The sequence below is a fragment of the Pseudomicrostroma glucosiphilum genome (assembly GCF_003144135.1).
Source record: "Pseudomicrostroma glucosiphilum strain MCA 4718 unplaced genomic scaffold BCV69scaffold_10, whole genome shotgun sequence".
Lineage (NCBI taxonomy): Eukaryota > Fungi > Basidiomycota > Exobasidiomycetes > Microstromatales > Microstromataceae > Microstroma > Microstroma glucosiphilum.
In genome coordinates this window covers 291639-307416 of record NW_020289922.1, presented here as the reverse complement: position 1 = coordinate 307416, position 15778 = coordinate 291639, and the positions used below count along the sequence as shown (strand labels likewise).

At 56.7% G+C, this 15778-nt stretch overlaps 4 protein-coding genes across 4 annotated transcripts; 3 read left to right on the top strand and 1 right to left on the bottom strand.

Annotated features, from left to right (window-relative positions):
• Positions 1-39: 39 nt before the first annotated feature.
• Positions 40-3346, bottom strand: BCV69DRAFT_294463 (hypothetical protein; the record flags this gene model as incomplete). The annotated part of the gene is made up of 2 exons (XM_025493872.1): positions 40-2833; positions 2931-3346. The coding sequence occupies 2 exons, from the start codon at positions 3344-3346 to the stop codon at positions 40-42; spliced, it is 3210 nt and encodes a 1069-aa protein (XP_025346895.1).
• Positions 3347-10028: 6682 nt separating this feature from the next.
• Positions 10029-10678, top strand: BCV69DRAFT_283840 (hypothetical protein). The gene has a single exon (XM_025492836.1). The coding sequence runs from the start codon at positions 10116-10118 to the stop codon at positions 10446-10448; it is 333 nt and encodes a 110-aa protein (XP_025346894.1). The 5' UTR covers positions 10029-10115; the 3' UTR covers positions 10449-10678.
• Positions 10679-11640: 962 nt separating this feature from the next.
• BCV69DRAFT_250390 (hypothetical protein) lies at positions 11641-13561 on the top strand (the record flags this gene model as incomplete). Its single annotated transcript, XM_025490382.1, has 2 exons — positions 11641-12069; positions 12146-13561. The coding sequence occupies 2 exons, from the start codon at positions 11641-11643 to the stop codon at positions 13559-13561; spliced, it is 1845 nt and encodes a 614-aa protein (XP_025346893.1).
• Positions 13562-13948: 387 nt separating this feature from the next.
• BCV69DRAFT_283837 (FAD/NAD(P)-binding domain-containing protein) lies at positions 13949-15698 on the top strand. Its single transcript, XM_025492835.1, has one exon. It carries the CDS (start codon positions 14228-14230, stop codon positions 15536-15538), a length of 1311 nt encoding a protein of 436 aa, XP_025346892.1. The 5' UTR covers positions 13949-14227; the 3' UTR covers positions 15539-15698.
• The last annotated feature ends 80 nt before the right edge of the window (positions 15699-15778 follow it).

The window sequence follows — 15778 nt, the reverse complement described above, 5'->3', positions numbered from 1 at the left end:
CGATGCCCTTAAAGCAGTACTGTCCTTCGTGACCTCAGCTCAAAATCTGCGCCTGAGACGCTTCATCGGGGGCTGCTCTTCGACCTCCTCCTGCTTCGGTTCTTCCTCCTCTTCTCCCATAACAAGCCTGTCGTCCTCTTCACTGTACGAAGCCTCCTCCTCTACCTCTCGCTCTGCACGTCGTCGCCCCTGACCACCACCACCACCACCACCAGCGCCACTTCGTCGTGCACTCCTGTCCGCCACCCTACCAGTACCACGACCGGCACTTCCACTCGCGCTGGCGCTAGCCCTACTCCTACTCATCTCTGCCAGCCGCAAGAATTTTTCCGCCTGCTCCACAGACCCATCCGCCTCGCGCACATACTCGATGACAAGATCCCTCTGCACGCCATACTCTTCCGCAAGGACATCGAAGCGCCGCACGATTAGCGCTTCACCCTTGACCGTGTCCAGTCCGGCGGCAGAAACGAAGGGGTAGACCTGCCTCGTGGAGGAGAAACCGTATTTACTCGCCAAGCGAATACACTTTTGCTGGAGAGCCAGCTTGGCCGCTTCCTTTTCGAGTCCCCCGGAACGGGAGCGGGAGGCAGAGCCGCGACTAAGGCTCAGGCGAGAGTCGTCTGCAGAGGGCGAGGCGTACTCTCTGGACGAGGGACGTCGAATTTGGCGAGAAGAAGATGGTCTTCCAGGAGCTGTATCCTCGTAGACTTCCACTGGCCTTCGGGACGGCTGTTCGGCCAGAGGCGTAGAGTGAATCCTGCGCGAGCGGCTGTCCTGCACACGGAGAATGCCACGCGGTCGTTCCTCTGTTTGACGTCGCTTGCCTTGAGCCACACTTGACTGTCTAGGCTGCATGATCTGGCTCTGGGATACATCGCTGCCATCCTCAACACTCTCTGTCTCCCCTTGCTCAAGGTCTACTTCGTCCTTGGATAGGTCGAGGTATTTGATCTTGGCATGACTGCCAACCGTAGGGATGCCGGATGATGAAGCATGGCTGCGATCAACGCGAGCCGGAGTCACCGCCGCGGTTTCGGCCGCGGCACTCGTCGGATGGGCGGCTGCCTCGGCGGCTCGAATGGCGGCATTGGATGATATGCGACGCTGGCGTGGCGCTTCCACGATCTCCTCAGAGTCATCTCGCCGACGCTTGTTGCCGGATGGCGTCCTGATCTGCTGAGCAGAATCCCGAGAGACTTGCCCTTCTGCAAGAGCTAAAGCTTCCTCAGTGGGCGAGAGCCGCCCGTCATCGTCTTCGTATTGTTGCTCCGCTTCTGCCTCCCTGCCATACAAATGCGCTCTCATGTTGACCTTGGCGTCATGGTGTCTAGCGCGCTGATCTTCGTCTGCTGTATGCAGCAGCTGAGAACCAGACAGCTCGCGTTCGCCGTCAGTCTCGACTGCAAGGTCGACAGCTTCATGCTGAGCATCAGGGCCAACCTCTGGAATCTCAGTCTCGACCAGAGCAGACACTTCTCCAGCATCTGTCTCTATGCGAGAGCGTTCGAGCTCGTCTAGCTCCTCCTCTTCCAGATAGTCGTCGAGAGCTTCCTGGAGTAGGCCTTGAAGCCCTGACGCGGCCTGATTAAGCGATGCTGTCACTAGATTGCCTGTATCATGCTGTTGATGGCTGTCCCCCAGGCCGTTGCTTCCCACTATGGCATTCTCCTCTTGTGCGGCTGCAGAAACCTCATCTTCCGTCACTGCCTGGCTCTCGCCGCCAGCGTTGTCGCCTGCGGGATCCTGAGTAGCTTGCAGCTGCTGAGTAGCGACGTCTTCCAGCCCCTCCAACATGATTATTTTGGCGGCTTCGATGTATCGTCCGATCCATCTCCAGTAGTGATCAGCCCACTGGTCGGCAGAGTGATGTGGATGCTTCGTTTCGATGGTGTGCCAGAGGCGTTGGCCTTTCTCCATCGTCGCACGGCTCTCGAGATATCCGAGCGCTGCGTCACCCTCGCCATCGATGTCATCTTCGGAGAGTGTCCCTTCGTGAATGGCTCTCTTGAGCACGTTCATAACCATCATGGCCAAAAGATGCTTGTCTGAAGGCGAAAAGCGAGACTCTTCTGCTTCATCGGCAGCACCAGGATCTTCGTGCTCCTGTTGGTTCTCTGAGCCTTCTTCGTCTTGAGCCTGGGATTGTGCCTCCTCATCCTCGTCCTCGGAGGCATCAGCAGGCCTGCTCTCCTCACGTTCCTGGACCTCTGCAAGCCTAGCTTCTTCCTCCGCTTGGAGTTCCTGTTCTGCCTCCTCTCTGCGCCGCTGCATCTCCTCGTCGAGGTGACTGATCGTGCCGTGCGGCCGATAGCCTCTGAGGTTGCCTCGAGGGGCAAAAGCGCCCAAGTGGTTCAGCCTACCGTTGCTTGCTGAAGAGTCTGAATTTATGGTACCCGGAGGTCTTTGCGTGCGTCCAGACGGCTCGCCCGAGCTGTTCATGATCGGATCATCTTCTTCCTCGCCCTCGTTGTCGTCCTCAAAGCCGCCATCGTCCTGACCATTGTGTTCACGAACGGCTACGGTCTGCCTGGGAGGTGGAGCTGCATTGGAATGCGAATCCCCCACATGGTGACCACTGCCACCGACCATCCGGAGACGAGGTGTAATCTTGATCGGATTTTCACCCGTCCGCATGTACTCCTCAGCTCGGAGTCGCAGTAGAGCACCCTTCTCGAGATTATCGCGTAGGTACGATTGGTAAGAGTACCGTGTATGTCGGCCGTACTTGGCTACAAGCTCCTCGGAGACCTTACTTCCTGCCCACCTCTGCTTCGTAACAGCGAGATGCTCCACGATGTTGTGCTGATCGAGAGTGTTGTACATGTTCTTACTGCATAACATCAGAGCGGGGGAATTGAGAGGAGAGAGATGATAAGTGAGATGGACAAAGCGTATGTCGAGAATACTCCCTATGCAGCCTTACTCACCCAGGTAGCCTGACGACCTCGTGCAGGTCTGCTGCTCCAGGATTTCTCAGCACTTCACTTCTCATCATGGCAGCCTGCCGAAGATCATTGACCTCTTGAACACGCCTCTTTCTTTCTTCCTTCTTGTCCAGTTCCTCCAGGAGGTGTATCGGGTCATACACTGCGTTTCTCACATTCTGCGCAACGCCTGCCCTGATGGAGTCTGTGATCCAGGCCACAGCTACGCAAGGCAAGGGCCGAGGGAGTCCTCTGGCTTGCCGAAATAGCTCGCGAGACTTGGAACTGTTCAGAGGTGTTTCGGTGTCGATGATGATGACGTCGCTCTTAGCAACTCGCTCCTCGATACCTCCATGACGATTGACCTGCGTACGCAACGCGGCACGATCCGGCAGATAGAGCGGCAGATGGAGCTTCATTGGCCGCCGACCATCTGGAGCTTCGCTGTCTGCTATCCAGAAGACATTGGGACGGCTACTCTCTGCGGCCGTGGGCCTCACGGGATCGATTCGGGAGGTCGATGGTCCAGCGCCATTTTGTGGGACGAGCGCCGAAGTCGCGTCGGCGCTGTTCCGGTCTGAAGCCTGCATCGTGACAGCCTGCCCGGACGCTTAGAGATGACGCTGCTTCGATGAATGTTACCCACAAGCCAGCGACAGCAGCACTACTCCGGGTGGCTGTGCCGTCAGCTGCGATGTGTAGAGGGGGTGAGCAGAGGGAAGAGGAAGTGTGAGTAGCAGCAGCAGCAACAGCCAGAAGGTCTTGACGGAAAGGGAGTCGCACAAGTCGCGTCGAGGCACAAATGGCCTGGCACAGGCGGGGCCATGCGCGGAAGGCGGAGCGGAGGCAGCATGGCAGACAGGAGAGGCACAGACGCACACCAGATCTTCCTCGTCCATCCTCCAAAGAGGCAGCAGCTACTCATCCTCCCACAACTTCCCTCTGGCTGTACAGACTCGGCATCTCTCACCTCTCCGGGAGCTTGCTCGACCTCGTACCGTCATGGCATCGCCTCCATCGATGCTGGTACAAGGAGGAGAGTCCCTCGCCGCCGATCTTCTGCTCCCCATCCTTTCCACCGAGTCCAAGCAATTCCTACGGATATGTCCTCCCATATCCCTTCCATCGACCTCTCAGACAGCAGACCTGCTAGCTATCTCGGATACGAATGGGCTCGTCGCTATTGGCGCTGCCTCAGGAAGCAGCAGTAGCAGCAGCGCACCTGCTACAGCTATTCTCGTCCATGAGACAAAGGAGCTCCGGAGGCTGTTAAGAGAGTCTGCCAAGGGGGACAAACCAGAGCTCAAGGAACCCTGGAGGAAGCTGAACAGTCCAAATGGAGCGACAATCGTCTCTGTGAAGTTTGCTCACGCGGACAGTTGCATAGTAGCAGCTCTAGAGAATGCCACTGTGGTCGTATGGAAATTGGAACAGCTGAGAGCTTATCAGCTCGATCCTGCTGCCACAATACAACCGCCCCTCACTGGCTCTTCATGTCACTCTCTCTTGCCCAACCCTTCGGCTTATGTCAATTACGTCTTTCTGCTAGTCTCGGAAGGGCAGACTCATACGGCGAAGCCTTTCATGATCGACCTGAACAGCTCGGCTACTGTGCCACTGCCCCTCGATATCGGCTCAGATTTCATCACAGCCGCTTGCTGGTCTGTCAAGGGCAAGCAGCTTGCTTTAGGGCTTAGCAGCGGCCAATTGGTACAAGTCTCTCCAGACGATGGAACCATCAAGGCCAGGCTTCCGCGACCTCAGAGCGATGATCTGCAACCAGAATCCTACGTATCTGATCTCTTCTGGATCGAAAATGATGCCTTCATCGTCGCTTACAACACGCCAGCAGTCTCGGCGGATGAGAGTGAAGATCCTCCCCACGACGACTATGTCTTTGCGCTATCGCGGTCGCCCGACGGTTCACTCACGCACTCGGCTCTCAGCGATCCGTCTCCTGCATTTGGACTCACTCGCCTCCGGCCCAAACGGTATCTCTGCCACATAAAGGCATGGTCTCCCTTCAGGAACGCCGTATTCATGGCTAGCGCTCCTAGTACTGATGTGGGTCTCCTGGCTCGCAAGGAAGACGGTGAACAAGGCTGGGAAGCTCTCGAATTGGAAGAGACATCGCGGCCGACATTACCCTTCTCCTCTGTGGATAACGAGTCTGACACGGCTCCTCTCGGCCTGGCGCTTGATCTCTCTCTCCCTCGAGGAGAAGACGAGGATCGTGAGAGGCCGACAGATCCTAGAGCCGCCGCGAGGGGAGAGGACGAAAACAAGAAGATGCCCTATACCCCGCCGCGCCTGTGGCTGCTCAACTCTGATGGTATTCTTGGCGCTTGGTTCATCTTGAATCTTACCGAAGCTGCCGCGGGAGGCTATCCCGGTATGTCTGCCGTAGGAGACGGTACAACAAGCTCTACAGCCACAGCGCAGGCAGCGTCTACGCCAAAGCCATCGACGCCAATCCCGGCCACTTTCGGCCAGGCGCAGACCTCGACTTCGGGCTTTGCTGGCTTCGGCTCCTCTGCTGCCACTGCATCGAGTAGCAAAGACAGCGTGCAAAGCTCATCGTCAAATGCATTTGCCCAGCCCGGCACGACGGCCCCAGCGGCAGCCACGTTTGGTAGCTCATCCTTTGGCAGCTCATCTTTCGGTAATCCTTCGGCTTTTGGAGCTGCTGCTACCCCTTCCGCCTTTGGTACCTCCTCTCCCTCTGTCTTCGGTTCGCCTGCTTCTTCGGCCTTCGGTAAGCCAAGTGCTTTCGGAAGTCAGCCTGCAGCACCATCAACGCCTTCTACAAGTGCGAAGACATTCGGATCTCCCTCTGCCTTTGGCTCGGCATCTTCTAGCACGCCGTCAGGCTTTGCAGGCTTCGGGCAGACCAGCTCATTTGGCAAGCCTGCCACTCCCAGCACGAGCAACACTGCTGCGCCATCTGCCTTCGGATCGTCGTCTGGCTTTGGCCAAACGTCAGGGTTCGGTCAGTCATCTGGGTTCGGCCAGAAGGCCTCAGCATTCGGCCAGCCTGCTGCCCTCGGCAGCAAGCCTGCGAGCGTGTTCGGCAGTACCAGTGTGGCTGCTGCTTCCTCGCCTGGCACACCTACTGGCGGATCGGCCTTTGGCTCATTTGGAGGCAGTAGCAGCTTTGGCAGCTTGGCAGCCAAGAAGACTGGCGAAGGAGGTAGCGTCTTCGGCAGCGCTAGTCCTGCGTCAACGTCGACAGGCGGCTTCGGTGCCTTTGGAGGTGGCGCAACGAACGGCTTTGGCTCCAAAGCGGCTGGCAGTCCTGCATCAAGCTCAATTTTCGGCTCAGGCGGTTCATTTGGTACACCTACTCAGACCACGCCGACCTTTGGTCAACCAGTCAAGGCTAAGCCTATTACCAGAGCAGACCCAGCTGAGCAGATGGACGCTGCTGATGATTCAGGAGCAGCCGATGGTGGTTCCTTTGGCTTTGGTGGGCTCGGCGGCATGCTAGGAGAAAGCGAAAAGGCCGCCGCTTCGCCTTCACCTGCCCCTCAGGAGCCAAAGGCAGAAGCCCTTGCTTCAGCCCCTCCCGCCTTCTCGTTCGCCCCAGCAGCCAAGTCACCAGCATCGTCCTTCAGCTTTAGTCAGCCCGCAAGTACTCAGAAGCCAGATGCGCCGGACGAGAAGAAGGCTGCCCCGGACGCAAAGGCAAGCACGCCCTCTTTCGGTCTTGCTGGCCAACAGCCAGCCGCTAAGGCTGCCTTCAGCTTCGGTCAGCCAAGCAGTGAACCTGAAGCTAGCAAAGATGCTTCACCGGCTGCCTCTCCGGCTGCTGAGCCCGACAAAGCTGTGTCAGAGAAGGAATCTGTACCTGAGACAATCCCTGCCGCTGCTACGAGCACATTGGTCGACTCTGATGCAACGTCCGAAGACAAAGTGAATGATGCACATCGTTCAGGACCGCCAGAGATCGAAAAGGACCGTGAGAGCCAGGGAAATCTGAAGGATGGATCATCACGAACAGCCAAGGAGGAAGCTAATGTGGCGAAAGAGGAAGCAGGAAATGAAAGCGCAGAAGCCCTGCCATACAAGATCGATGACGCGAAGACCGCAGAGCTGGAGCCGTCCCAGTCTACCAAGTCGGAGGGTAAACCGGAGGGCGAATCATCTCTTGAGGCACAAGCAGGCGATAGAGCAGCCGCAAAGCCAAGTGCCGAATCATCAGCGCCTGCGAAAGATCAGAGGACCTCGGGCTTCTCGTTCGGGTCCAACACGAAGGATACGCCAGCTGCGCAGAGCGCTCAAGGCGGATTCGGATTCGGCAGTGCACAGCAGAACTCTGGCCAAGCATCTTTCGACTTTGGACAAACTGCGCCGCAGAGCAGCGAGAAAGCTCCCAGCTTCTCTTTCGGATCTCAGTCTGCGAACAAGGATCTCATAACGGCTCCAGCATCATCTGGATCCGTGTCGACACCTGGCACTGGGTTCGGCTCTGCATCACCCGCCTCAGCCGTTCCCATACAGCGCTCCACGTCTCCGACAGGGACGCCAACAGCACAGAAGCCTGCTTTCTCCTTCGAAGCGGGTACAAAGAAGACGCCGGCGTCCACTACACCGATATCGGAGAAACCAGCGTTTTCATTTGGCAGCACTACACCCAAGACGCCGACAATCGCTCAGCCCGCGCCAGCAGAGCCCGCCAGTCCCGGCTCCACAACAGGACCAGCAGCAACAGCTGCCCCAGCTGCCTCTCCCAACAACGTTCCTGCGTTTGGAAAGGGCGCCCCGGCTTTTGGATCTTTTGGCACCGGCCTCGTTGGTCAGCGCATCTCCACTACTCCCGGTCGTAGCTCTCCCTTGGCCGGCAAGCCGGTCAGCTCAAAAGACTTCACCCAAACTACTTCTGAGTCTACCAACAGTCTGGGCAAGACTCCGGCGTCCTCTCTGTTCGGTGGTCAGCCTGCCTCGGGGTTCGCCCAGACCACTCAGGCGGCAGCGTCCAAGCCCGCGTTTTCCTTCGGCACTCCTGCTCAGGCATCGTCCTCCAACCTTACCCCTGTAGCTCGGCAAGTCCCTCCTGCCGCCAATGCCTCCATCTCTCCGATCCTGCCCGCGTCACAGGCCTTACCTCCTCCAGTGACGCAAGCTCCACCATTGTCCAAGCCATCAGCGCCCAAGCCATCTACCCCTGCGACAGGAGCACCTGTCTTCAATGGGACGCCTCCAAGACTCGGTGGATCTGTGGAGACGCTGGGTCCGCGGGAGGTGCAAGAAGGAGGTCTTGCAGGCGAGTTCTTGAAGACTTTCCTTATCATGGAGGAGGAGCTCAAACTCCTCAAATCCAACATTGCTCAGTGTGTAGCTTTTCAAGCCCATATCCGAGAACCAGGTGGACAAAGGCTTCAGCAGCCAGAAGAGTGGACATTCGGTGATCTGCCTCTCATTTCGAAAGTACAGAGCTCTCTTGGAAGCAAGGTGAAGAAGATCGATGAAGCTGTCTCTGAGCATCAGAAAGACATGGCCGAACTAGAAGCCGGTCTCTTCAAAGCGGAAGCCAAGAGGGACGAAGCTGCGAGGTTTCTTCGTGCTCACACCGATCCAGAATTTGCCAAGCTCGTTCGTGTTCGAGAGCTTGGGCCCGAGCATGTTCAAAATCAAGCTCATCTCCGAGCTTTGACGCAGACAGTCAAGACCCGCGCTCAAGACATTGAGACCTTCCTGGTGGATCTGCGCAATCGCGTAAGGGATCAACAGCTCGGCCGCACCCATGTCAAGGCTCCCAGTCTCGACGCGATCCAACGAACAGTGAGGAACATATCCCACACAGCCACGGCGAAGAGTCTCGAGCTGGATGACTTGCTCACTGAGCTTGAGTTGCTGAAGGGAAGAGATCGCTCGGTCCTGAGGACGAGTCAGCGTAGCGAATCGGTAATGTCTCGCCGATCACCCTTCCTCGAGGAAGCCGACACTTCGATGTCAGCCACCAAAAAGTCTGACGCCCCGCTGCAGAGTATCAGTGCTTTGGGCGCTGCCCTACCACCGCTTCGTGCTCGAGGTGCAGCTGAGGGAGTCAGTGAGGCTATCAAAGCTCGTCAAGTAACTCAGAGTCTTGCCAGCTCATTGTTAGGGGCAAGCAAAGAGCCTATTCTCAATCAATCCGCTGCAGACAATGCCCGCAGAAGAGGCGCTGCTAATGGTCGCGAGTTCCAGATCAGTGATCTCCAGATTGCTTTCGCAAATGGTCCCGTGAACGTCCCGAGCTCGCGACCTCGGTTGGCTACGCCGAGTGTGAAGCGACAAGAGCCAGAGCCAGAGGTCGCTCCTCCAGAGTCGCCGAAGCCTATGGGTGCTGAGGGCCAGCAGCCAGAGGTAGCGAAACCTTTTAGTGGCTTCGGCAACTTCTCTGTGCCAAGTAACATCGGAAAGCCAAACACTCTAGGTCCCCTCCCCGAGACAAGTACCTTCAACCCCGGTGGGCTGGAGTCGCGCGAGTCTTCATCGTCAGCGGCACGGCGGGACCATGTAAGAAAGTCCCGCACCACTGCTGTCCGATTACCTCCAACAGCAAGCTCTGAAACGTCTGCAAGCGGTGGAACGACGCCGCCAACGTCTTCGCAAGCTCCGAGCGACTTCTTCGCCCGTCCCGCCACAGGTACGGCTGGAGCGGCAGGAACTGGGGCCAGTGGCTTCGCTCTAGGAAACAAGGACAAGGGCAAGCCCAAGGAGCCTACATTCTTTGCATCTGCTCCCGCAGCAGAACAGAAGCCAAGCTCCACCTTCTCGTTCGCTCCATCTGGAGCCGGCAACGCCTTTGCGGCTGATACGCAGAAGCCCGCTTTCTCCTTTGCCAGCGGCAACGCTACCAGCACCACTCCTCAGAAGCCTGCTTTCTCCTTTGCGCCAGCCAGTACTGCAGCCGCGGCCTCTCCCAAGCCCACGTTCTCATTTAGCAGCGGCAACAACAGTACGACGCCTCAAAAAGCACCACCAGCCACGAACACCTTTTCGTTTGGAAACAGCACGACACCGAAGGCAGCGGCTCCGACTTCTTCTGCATTCGGGTCCTCTGCTTCAGCCTTTGGCAGTTCTGCCTTCGGCAAAGTACCCGGGTCAGACTTTCAGACTTTCGGAGGAGTACGGCCGTCTCAGGACCTGAAATTTGGGGCTGCAGAGATTCCCGCTGCTGCTACAAAGGCAAAGAGCAAACGGGCGATGGATTCCGAGCCGGAAGCGGAGGAGGACGATGAGGAGGAGTATGGCGACAGTGCAGATGAGACACAAGGCAAGGCGGCTATTACGGGCGGAGCAGAGGCGACGGAGGAGGTGGGTGAGCAGGAGGAGGAAGATGAGGAATACGAAGGGGAATACGATGAGGACGAGTACGACGAGGAAGAAGAGGAAGAAGAAGACGAGAGCGGTGAGGAGGGTGAGGAGGAGGTCGTCGACGACGAGGAGTGGGAAGAGGGAGATGGCGAAACAGGGGACGGCGATGACGAGGAAGAGGGCTTGAGTGCTGTCGAGGAAGAGGAAGAAGACGAGGGGTAATGCGATGCCGAGGTACGGAAGCGGGGAAACCTCCGGCGAAATGCTGAAACTCCGTTGGTTGACATGCGCCCTGAGAAGAACAGCGATTGAGCTCTCTAGTTTCTGAGCAACCCGTATTCGGACGGTGTCGTCTTCATTGACGTGCTCGTGTGTGGGTGCTGTCGACCCTCGGCAATCTGGTGTATCCTTCCTCCTTTTTGATGGGGTGGGGGGTCATCCCGAGGGGAAGCCGAGGCGTCAGGCCAAGGAGGTGGAGCTGCGAGTTGCTCCCACGCAATAGAACGCGGATGCGCGTCGGGTGGGACCGGCGGCGAGGCGGGGCGGACCTGGGAAGAGAGGCGTCTGTGCACCTTTGGAAAGTGCAGGCTGAATGTGGCTGCTGCGCCTCCCGCCTTTGCCTCGATTCTTCCCCACGGCTCTCCTTCTGCTCCCAACACTTTCATCTTCCCCCTCACAGCGAGCCATACCCATTCCTTGTCAAAAAGTAGCCATTCTCAACACAGAGCACAGCGTCATCGTATCAGCATCACCACCCTCATACACACATACACACATAATGGCTCCACAATCGCGACAGAAGCCTCCTCAGGTGGGTAGACAACAGCTGCAGGCGAGAAGGTCGTGCGACTTAGGGCACTCATCTGACTTCTTCACTACACGCTACCCGCTCACAGGATACCCCTGATGACAAGGTGAGTCTATACATGGTAGAGCATAGTAGCTCATCGACACAACTGACCCTCTCTACGCCTCCCCATGGTCCCTTGATCCTCTTCCCTTTGTCCTGCAGACCAGTGGAGACGTGCGCGAAGATGCGATCCACCACAGTATCCTGCTCAAGCAGCGTCCCGGAGTGGCTGCTCTCCGCGACTCCTTTTGTGAGTGACGACTTGTCCAGTATGAGCCTCCCATGCTGGCGATACCCTCCCTGGGCATTCCCCACACGACGGGTGCGCGGTTGTTGAGCGCCGGTTTCACATCGTGTGGGGTACGGATACGGGGCGGAGTTGGAATTGGCAGGAAGATCTAAAGAGTGAGAAAATCCCTCGTCGGAATGACTCGGGAGGATCCCGCTTCTGCCTCTATCGCGCCCATTTCCAATCTCCCTTGCCTCTCCTCTTTGGCTACTCCATCAGTCGTTTTCACGCTGGGAGTACGCCTTCGGAGATCGACCATCTGTCCACCGCCTATCATGCTATCTGCTCCTGCGCTGGCTAGCTCCAGTCGATCGGGCTTGATAGAGACCGCCAGGGCCAGTTCCCTGCAGCGGATACTAGTCGTTCCAGGCCATAGCACGAGTCCCTCCCCGGCACGATTCTCTCAAGCGTCACAGACTCGACGTTGCTATAGCACGCAGACTGACTCCCAACTTCATCCCGCTACATCAAAATGGCTCAATGAAGCCAACCAAGATACGGCATTCGCTCAGGACAAGAAGGAGCAGCTCGGATTGCGAGGACTCCTACCCCCAACCGCCCAGCCTCTGTCCCTGCAGATCCAGCGTTGTCTCCACCAATTGAGGAGCAAGCAGACGCCTCTTGGCAAGCATATTTATCTGGCTGCTCTGAGGCAAACAAATACTCGCCTGTTCTATGCTATTCTCATGGCCAACGGAGAGGAGGTGAGTACTTGCGTCCGACTGGCATGCTTGCAAGCCTGCTCCGGATCCTGACGATGCTCTCTTCCTCTTATTGCAGTGTCTGCCCCTCGTATACACGCCAGTCGTCGGTGAAGCTTGCCAGAAGTTCAGCAAGATCTACCGACGCCCGGAAGGCCTGACTCTCACCATCGAAGACAAGGGCAATGTAGCTCAAGTGATCGACAACTGGCCAGTGCCTGCCGGTGCCCCTCGTATCGCCGTCCTTACCGATGGCTCTAGGATTCTAGGATTGGGCGATCTCGGCTGGAACGGAATGGGTATCAGCATCGGAAAGCTCTCGCTCTACGTGGCTGCTGCCGGTATTCACCCTCGAGCTACCATTCCCATCTGCGTAGACTTGGGAACCAACAACGAGGAGAATCTGGAGGACCCTCTCTACCTTGGTCTTCGTCGCAAGAGGGCTTCATCGGAAGAGTACAGAGAGTTCCTCGATGAGGTCATGGAGGCTCTACACCTCAAGTTTCCCAATCTGATTGTGCAATACGAGGACTTCTCGACTGACCACGCCTTTGAGTTCCTGGAGCGCTACCAGAACCAGTACCCTATGTTCAACGACGACATTCAGGGTACTGGCAGTGTCGTTCTGGGCGGCTTTGTCGCAGCTGCTCGCGTTAGCAGCAAGGCTTCTGGGCGACCTCTTTCAGACCAAAAGATTCTGTTCCTCGGCGCTGGATCCGCCGGCGTAGGTGTTGCAAAGCAGCTCATGTCCTTCTTCAAGGTACAGGGCCTGTCTGAGGACGAGGCTCGCAAGAGGATCTACCTGGTCGATTCGAAGGGACTCGTGACAAATGACCGTGGTGACAAGCTGCCTGCTCACAAGACGTTCTTCTCACGAGACGACAACAACGGACAGCAGTACAAGAATCTCATCGATGTCGTCGAGTATGTCAAGCCTACTGCTCTGATTGGCCTCTCGACCGTATCGGGGGCCTTTGATGGCCCTGTTCTGGAGAAGATGGCCGAGCTCAACAAGCGACCCATTGTCTTCCCGCTGAGCAACCCCGTCCACCTCTCCGAGTGCACCCACGAGGATGCCATCAAGTACACCAAGGGCACTGCCGTCTTTGCATCCGGATCTCCCTTTGACGACGTCGAGTACGAAGGCAAGCGCTACATTGCCGGTCAGGGCAACAACCTCTACGTCTTCCCTGGTATCGGTCTGGCTGCCGCTCTGGGTAAAGTATCTAGGGTGACGGAGGAGATGATCACTGCCGCCTCCTTCAGTCTGGCCAATGCCCTCAACGACGAGGAGCGCGCCGAGGGTAGGATCTACCCTTCGCTCAAGAGGGTACGAGAGGTGTCTCGGGATGTGGCCAAGGGCGTGCTGCTCAAGGCCAATGAGCAGGGAGTGGCCAGGGACAATGGCTACACGAAGAGCTTCACCGAGGAGGACCTGGGCGAGTGGATTGAGCAGGAGATGTGGGTTCCCAGCTATGGCAAGATGGAGGCTTGAAGGGTGGAGCAAGCGAGGTTTAGGGGGCAAGAGGAACGGTCGTGCGTGCGAAGGCATTGCCAGCTCGCATCGATTCGATGATCAAGGGTTTCGGTTCGATGAGTAATGTGTCATCAATTCTGTTCATCTATTTGTCATCGTTCAGTCGCGTCGTCCTATCGTACCAGCTGCGAGGTAGTGAGGGGCATCATCTCGAATCACTTCATCTTCTATCCTTGAGCGTTTGAGTCGACTGTGTGAAGTCAGCCCATGCCAAAGAGCCGAGAAAGAGCCGCAAAGATTGCAGAGTAGTCTTGCAGCGCTTACGCAAGCATGATGCTCCTCTGGTGCAAGGTGGTGTTGGTGCAAGTGCTCAGCGTGGGGAATCGGGCAACTGGCGTACGTTCGCCTTACGTCCCTCCAGCTGAGCGAGGCTGGTGTAGTCTAGTCTTGTCTATCGGGGACGTGCAGTGCACGGACTCTGCTCAGTCGAAGCTTTGATTTGGGGGGAAAGGACCCGTGTGATGGGCTGATGCCAGAGTCAAGGGATGGGGCACGAGGGCTTCTTAAAGGGACACGAAGTGGTAGAAAGACTTGCACTCGAGGGGACACCCACATCCGTCCAGGCTAATCCTCACTCAAGATCACTACCACTTTATCCTTTTCCCACTCATCCCACTCGCAGTCATGCGCATCATCATCTCCGGTGCGGGCGTGGCAGGTCCCACTGCCGCCTTTTGGCTCTCCAAAGCCGGCCATTCAGTAACCATCGTCGAACGTGCCTCCGTCCTCGAGCCCATTGGTCAAAACATCGATGTAGATGGTGGAGCCCTGCGCGTCGTCCAAAAGATGGGTCTCCACGAAGGTCTAAAGAAACTCAATACGACTGAAATTGGGACTAGATTTATTCGGAATGACGGTAAAGGGGCGTATGCTTCCCTGCCGCTTGTCAAAGGACGAACGGTCTCGCCTACGAGCGAGAATGAGATTTTAAGAGGAGACTTGGCTATGCTTCTTTGTAGCGCTACGCGGGATGATCCCAATGTCCGATATCTCCTAGGAACCACGATCGAAAAGATTGGAGAAGATCAAGGGGCAGGCGGTGAGGGCGGCTTGAGTCCTCCTCTACGTGTGCAATTAAGTAATGGTGACTCAGAGATCTACGATGCTTGCATTGTGGCCGATGGGCAATGGTCTCGCATTCGCAAGGAACACTTCCCCGCACCCACAGTGGTGGATAAGAATGCCTACATTGCCTATTTCACCATTCCGCGTACCTCGGTAGATCAAGGCTGGTGGGAACTCTATCATAGTCTAGGCTCTCGAGTCATTTCTACCCGACCGGATGCACAAGGTACTACCCGTGGGTGTTTCATGAAGATGCCTCTCAACAAGGAAGAAAAGGCCGTTTGGGAAAAGGCTTCCCGTAGTGGAAGTCGAGAAGCGCAGAATTCCCTACTGAAAGAGACGTTCCAGGATGCAGGATGGGAATCGAAGCGACTCCTAGAGGGGATGGTCGATGCGAGGGATTTTTACTTTCAGGCTCTGAAGCAAATTCGAATGCCTACTTGGCATGATGAGACTACAGGAAGGATCGCCTGCGTAGGAGATGCAGCGTATGCTCCTACACCCATCAGTGGATCAGGAGCTGTACTCGCCATTCTCGGTGGGTACATCATCGCCGGCGAACTCTCCCAACTCCAAGCCGGTCAGCATCCCCGCGAAGCTTTTGAAGCCTACGAACGCAACCTTCGCCCTTATGTGGAAGAAGTGCAGAACCTTCCTTCGTTTGTACCTGGGGTAATGATGCCAAGGACTTGGTGGCAGCGGACACTCCTTCAGAATGTCATATGGGCCTTTGCAAAGTTTTTCAGTATACCCTACTTTCAACCCAAGGAAACGAGGCATGATGAAAGTGCATTCAAGCTGCCCCTCTATCCGGCTTTTGAGAAGGAGGGAGAGGCAGGGTCACGGATGGTGGACGGGAATGCAGCCTAGGGTGGAGGGGCAGCTGCTTCCCATCTCGAGAACTTGGATAGGACGTCACGAAACCCATGAAAGGACATTTGCACCACTCTCTATATCTGCGCCATTGTCATCTCTGTTGTATCTCCTCGTTTCGTGACGCAATGTAATGCCCTCATGAACTTAGCCTGTGACCGTGAAGATCTAGGAGAAGAGACGAGCGAGATTCGAATGCCACACCGCTTGGTATTGAAGAACGAAAGAAGGGGGAAG

What these genes read in the sequence shown, in the direction of transcription:
- BCV69DRAFT_283840 (XM_025492836.1), top strand. Translation starts at nt 10,116, where the DNA reads ATGGATTCCGAGCCGGAAGCGGAGGAGGACGATGAGGAGGAGTATGGC.
- BCV69DRAFT_283837 (XM_025492835.1), top strand. Translation starts at nt 14,228, where the DNA reads ATGCGCATCATCATCTCCGGTGCGGGCGTGGCAGGTCCCACTGCCGCC.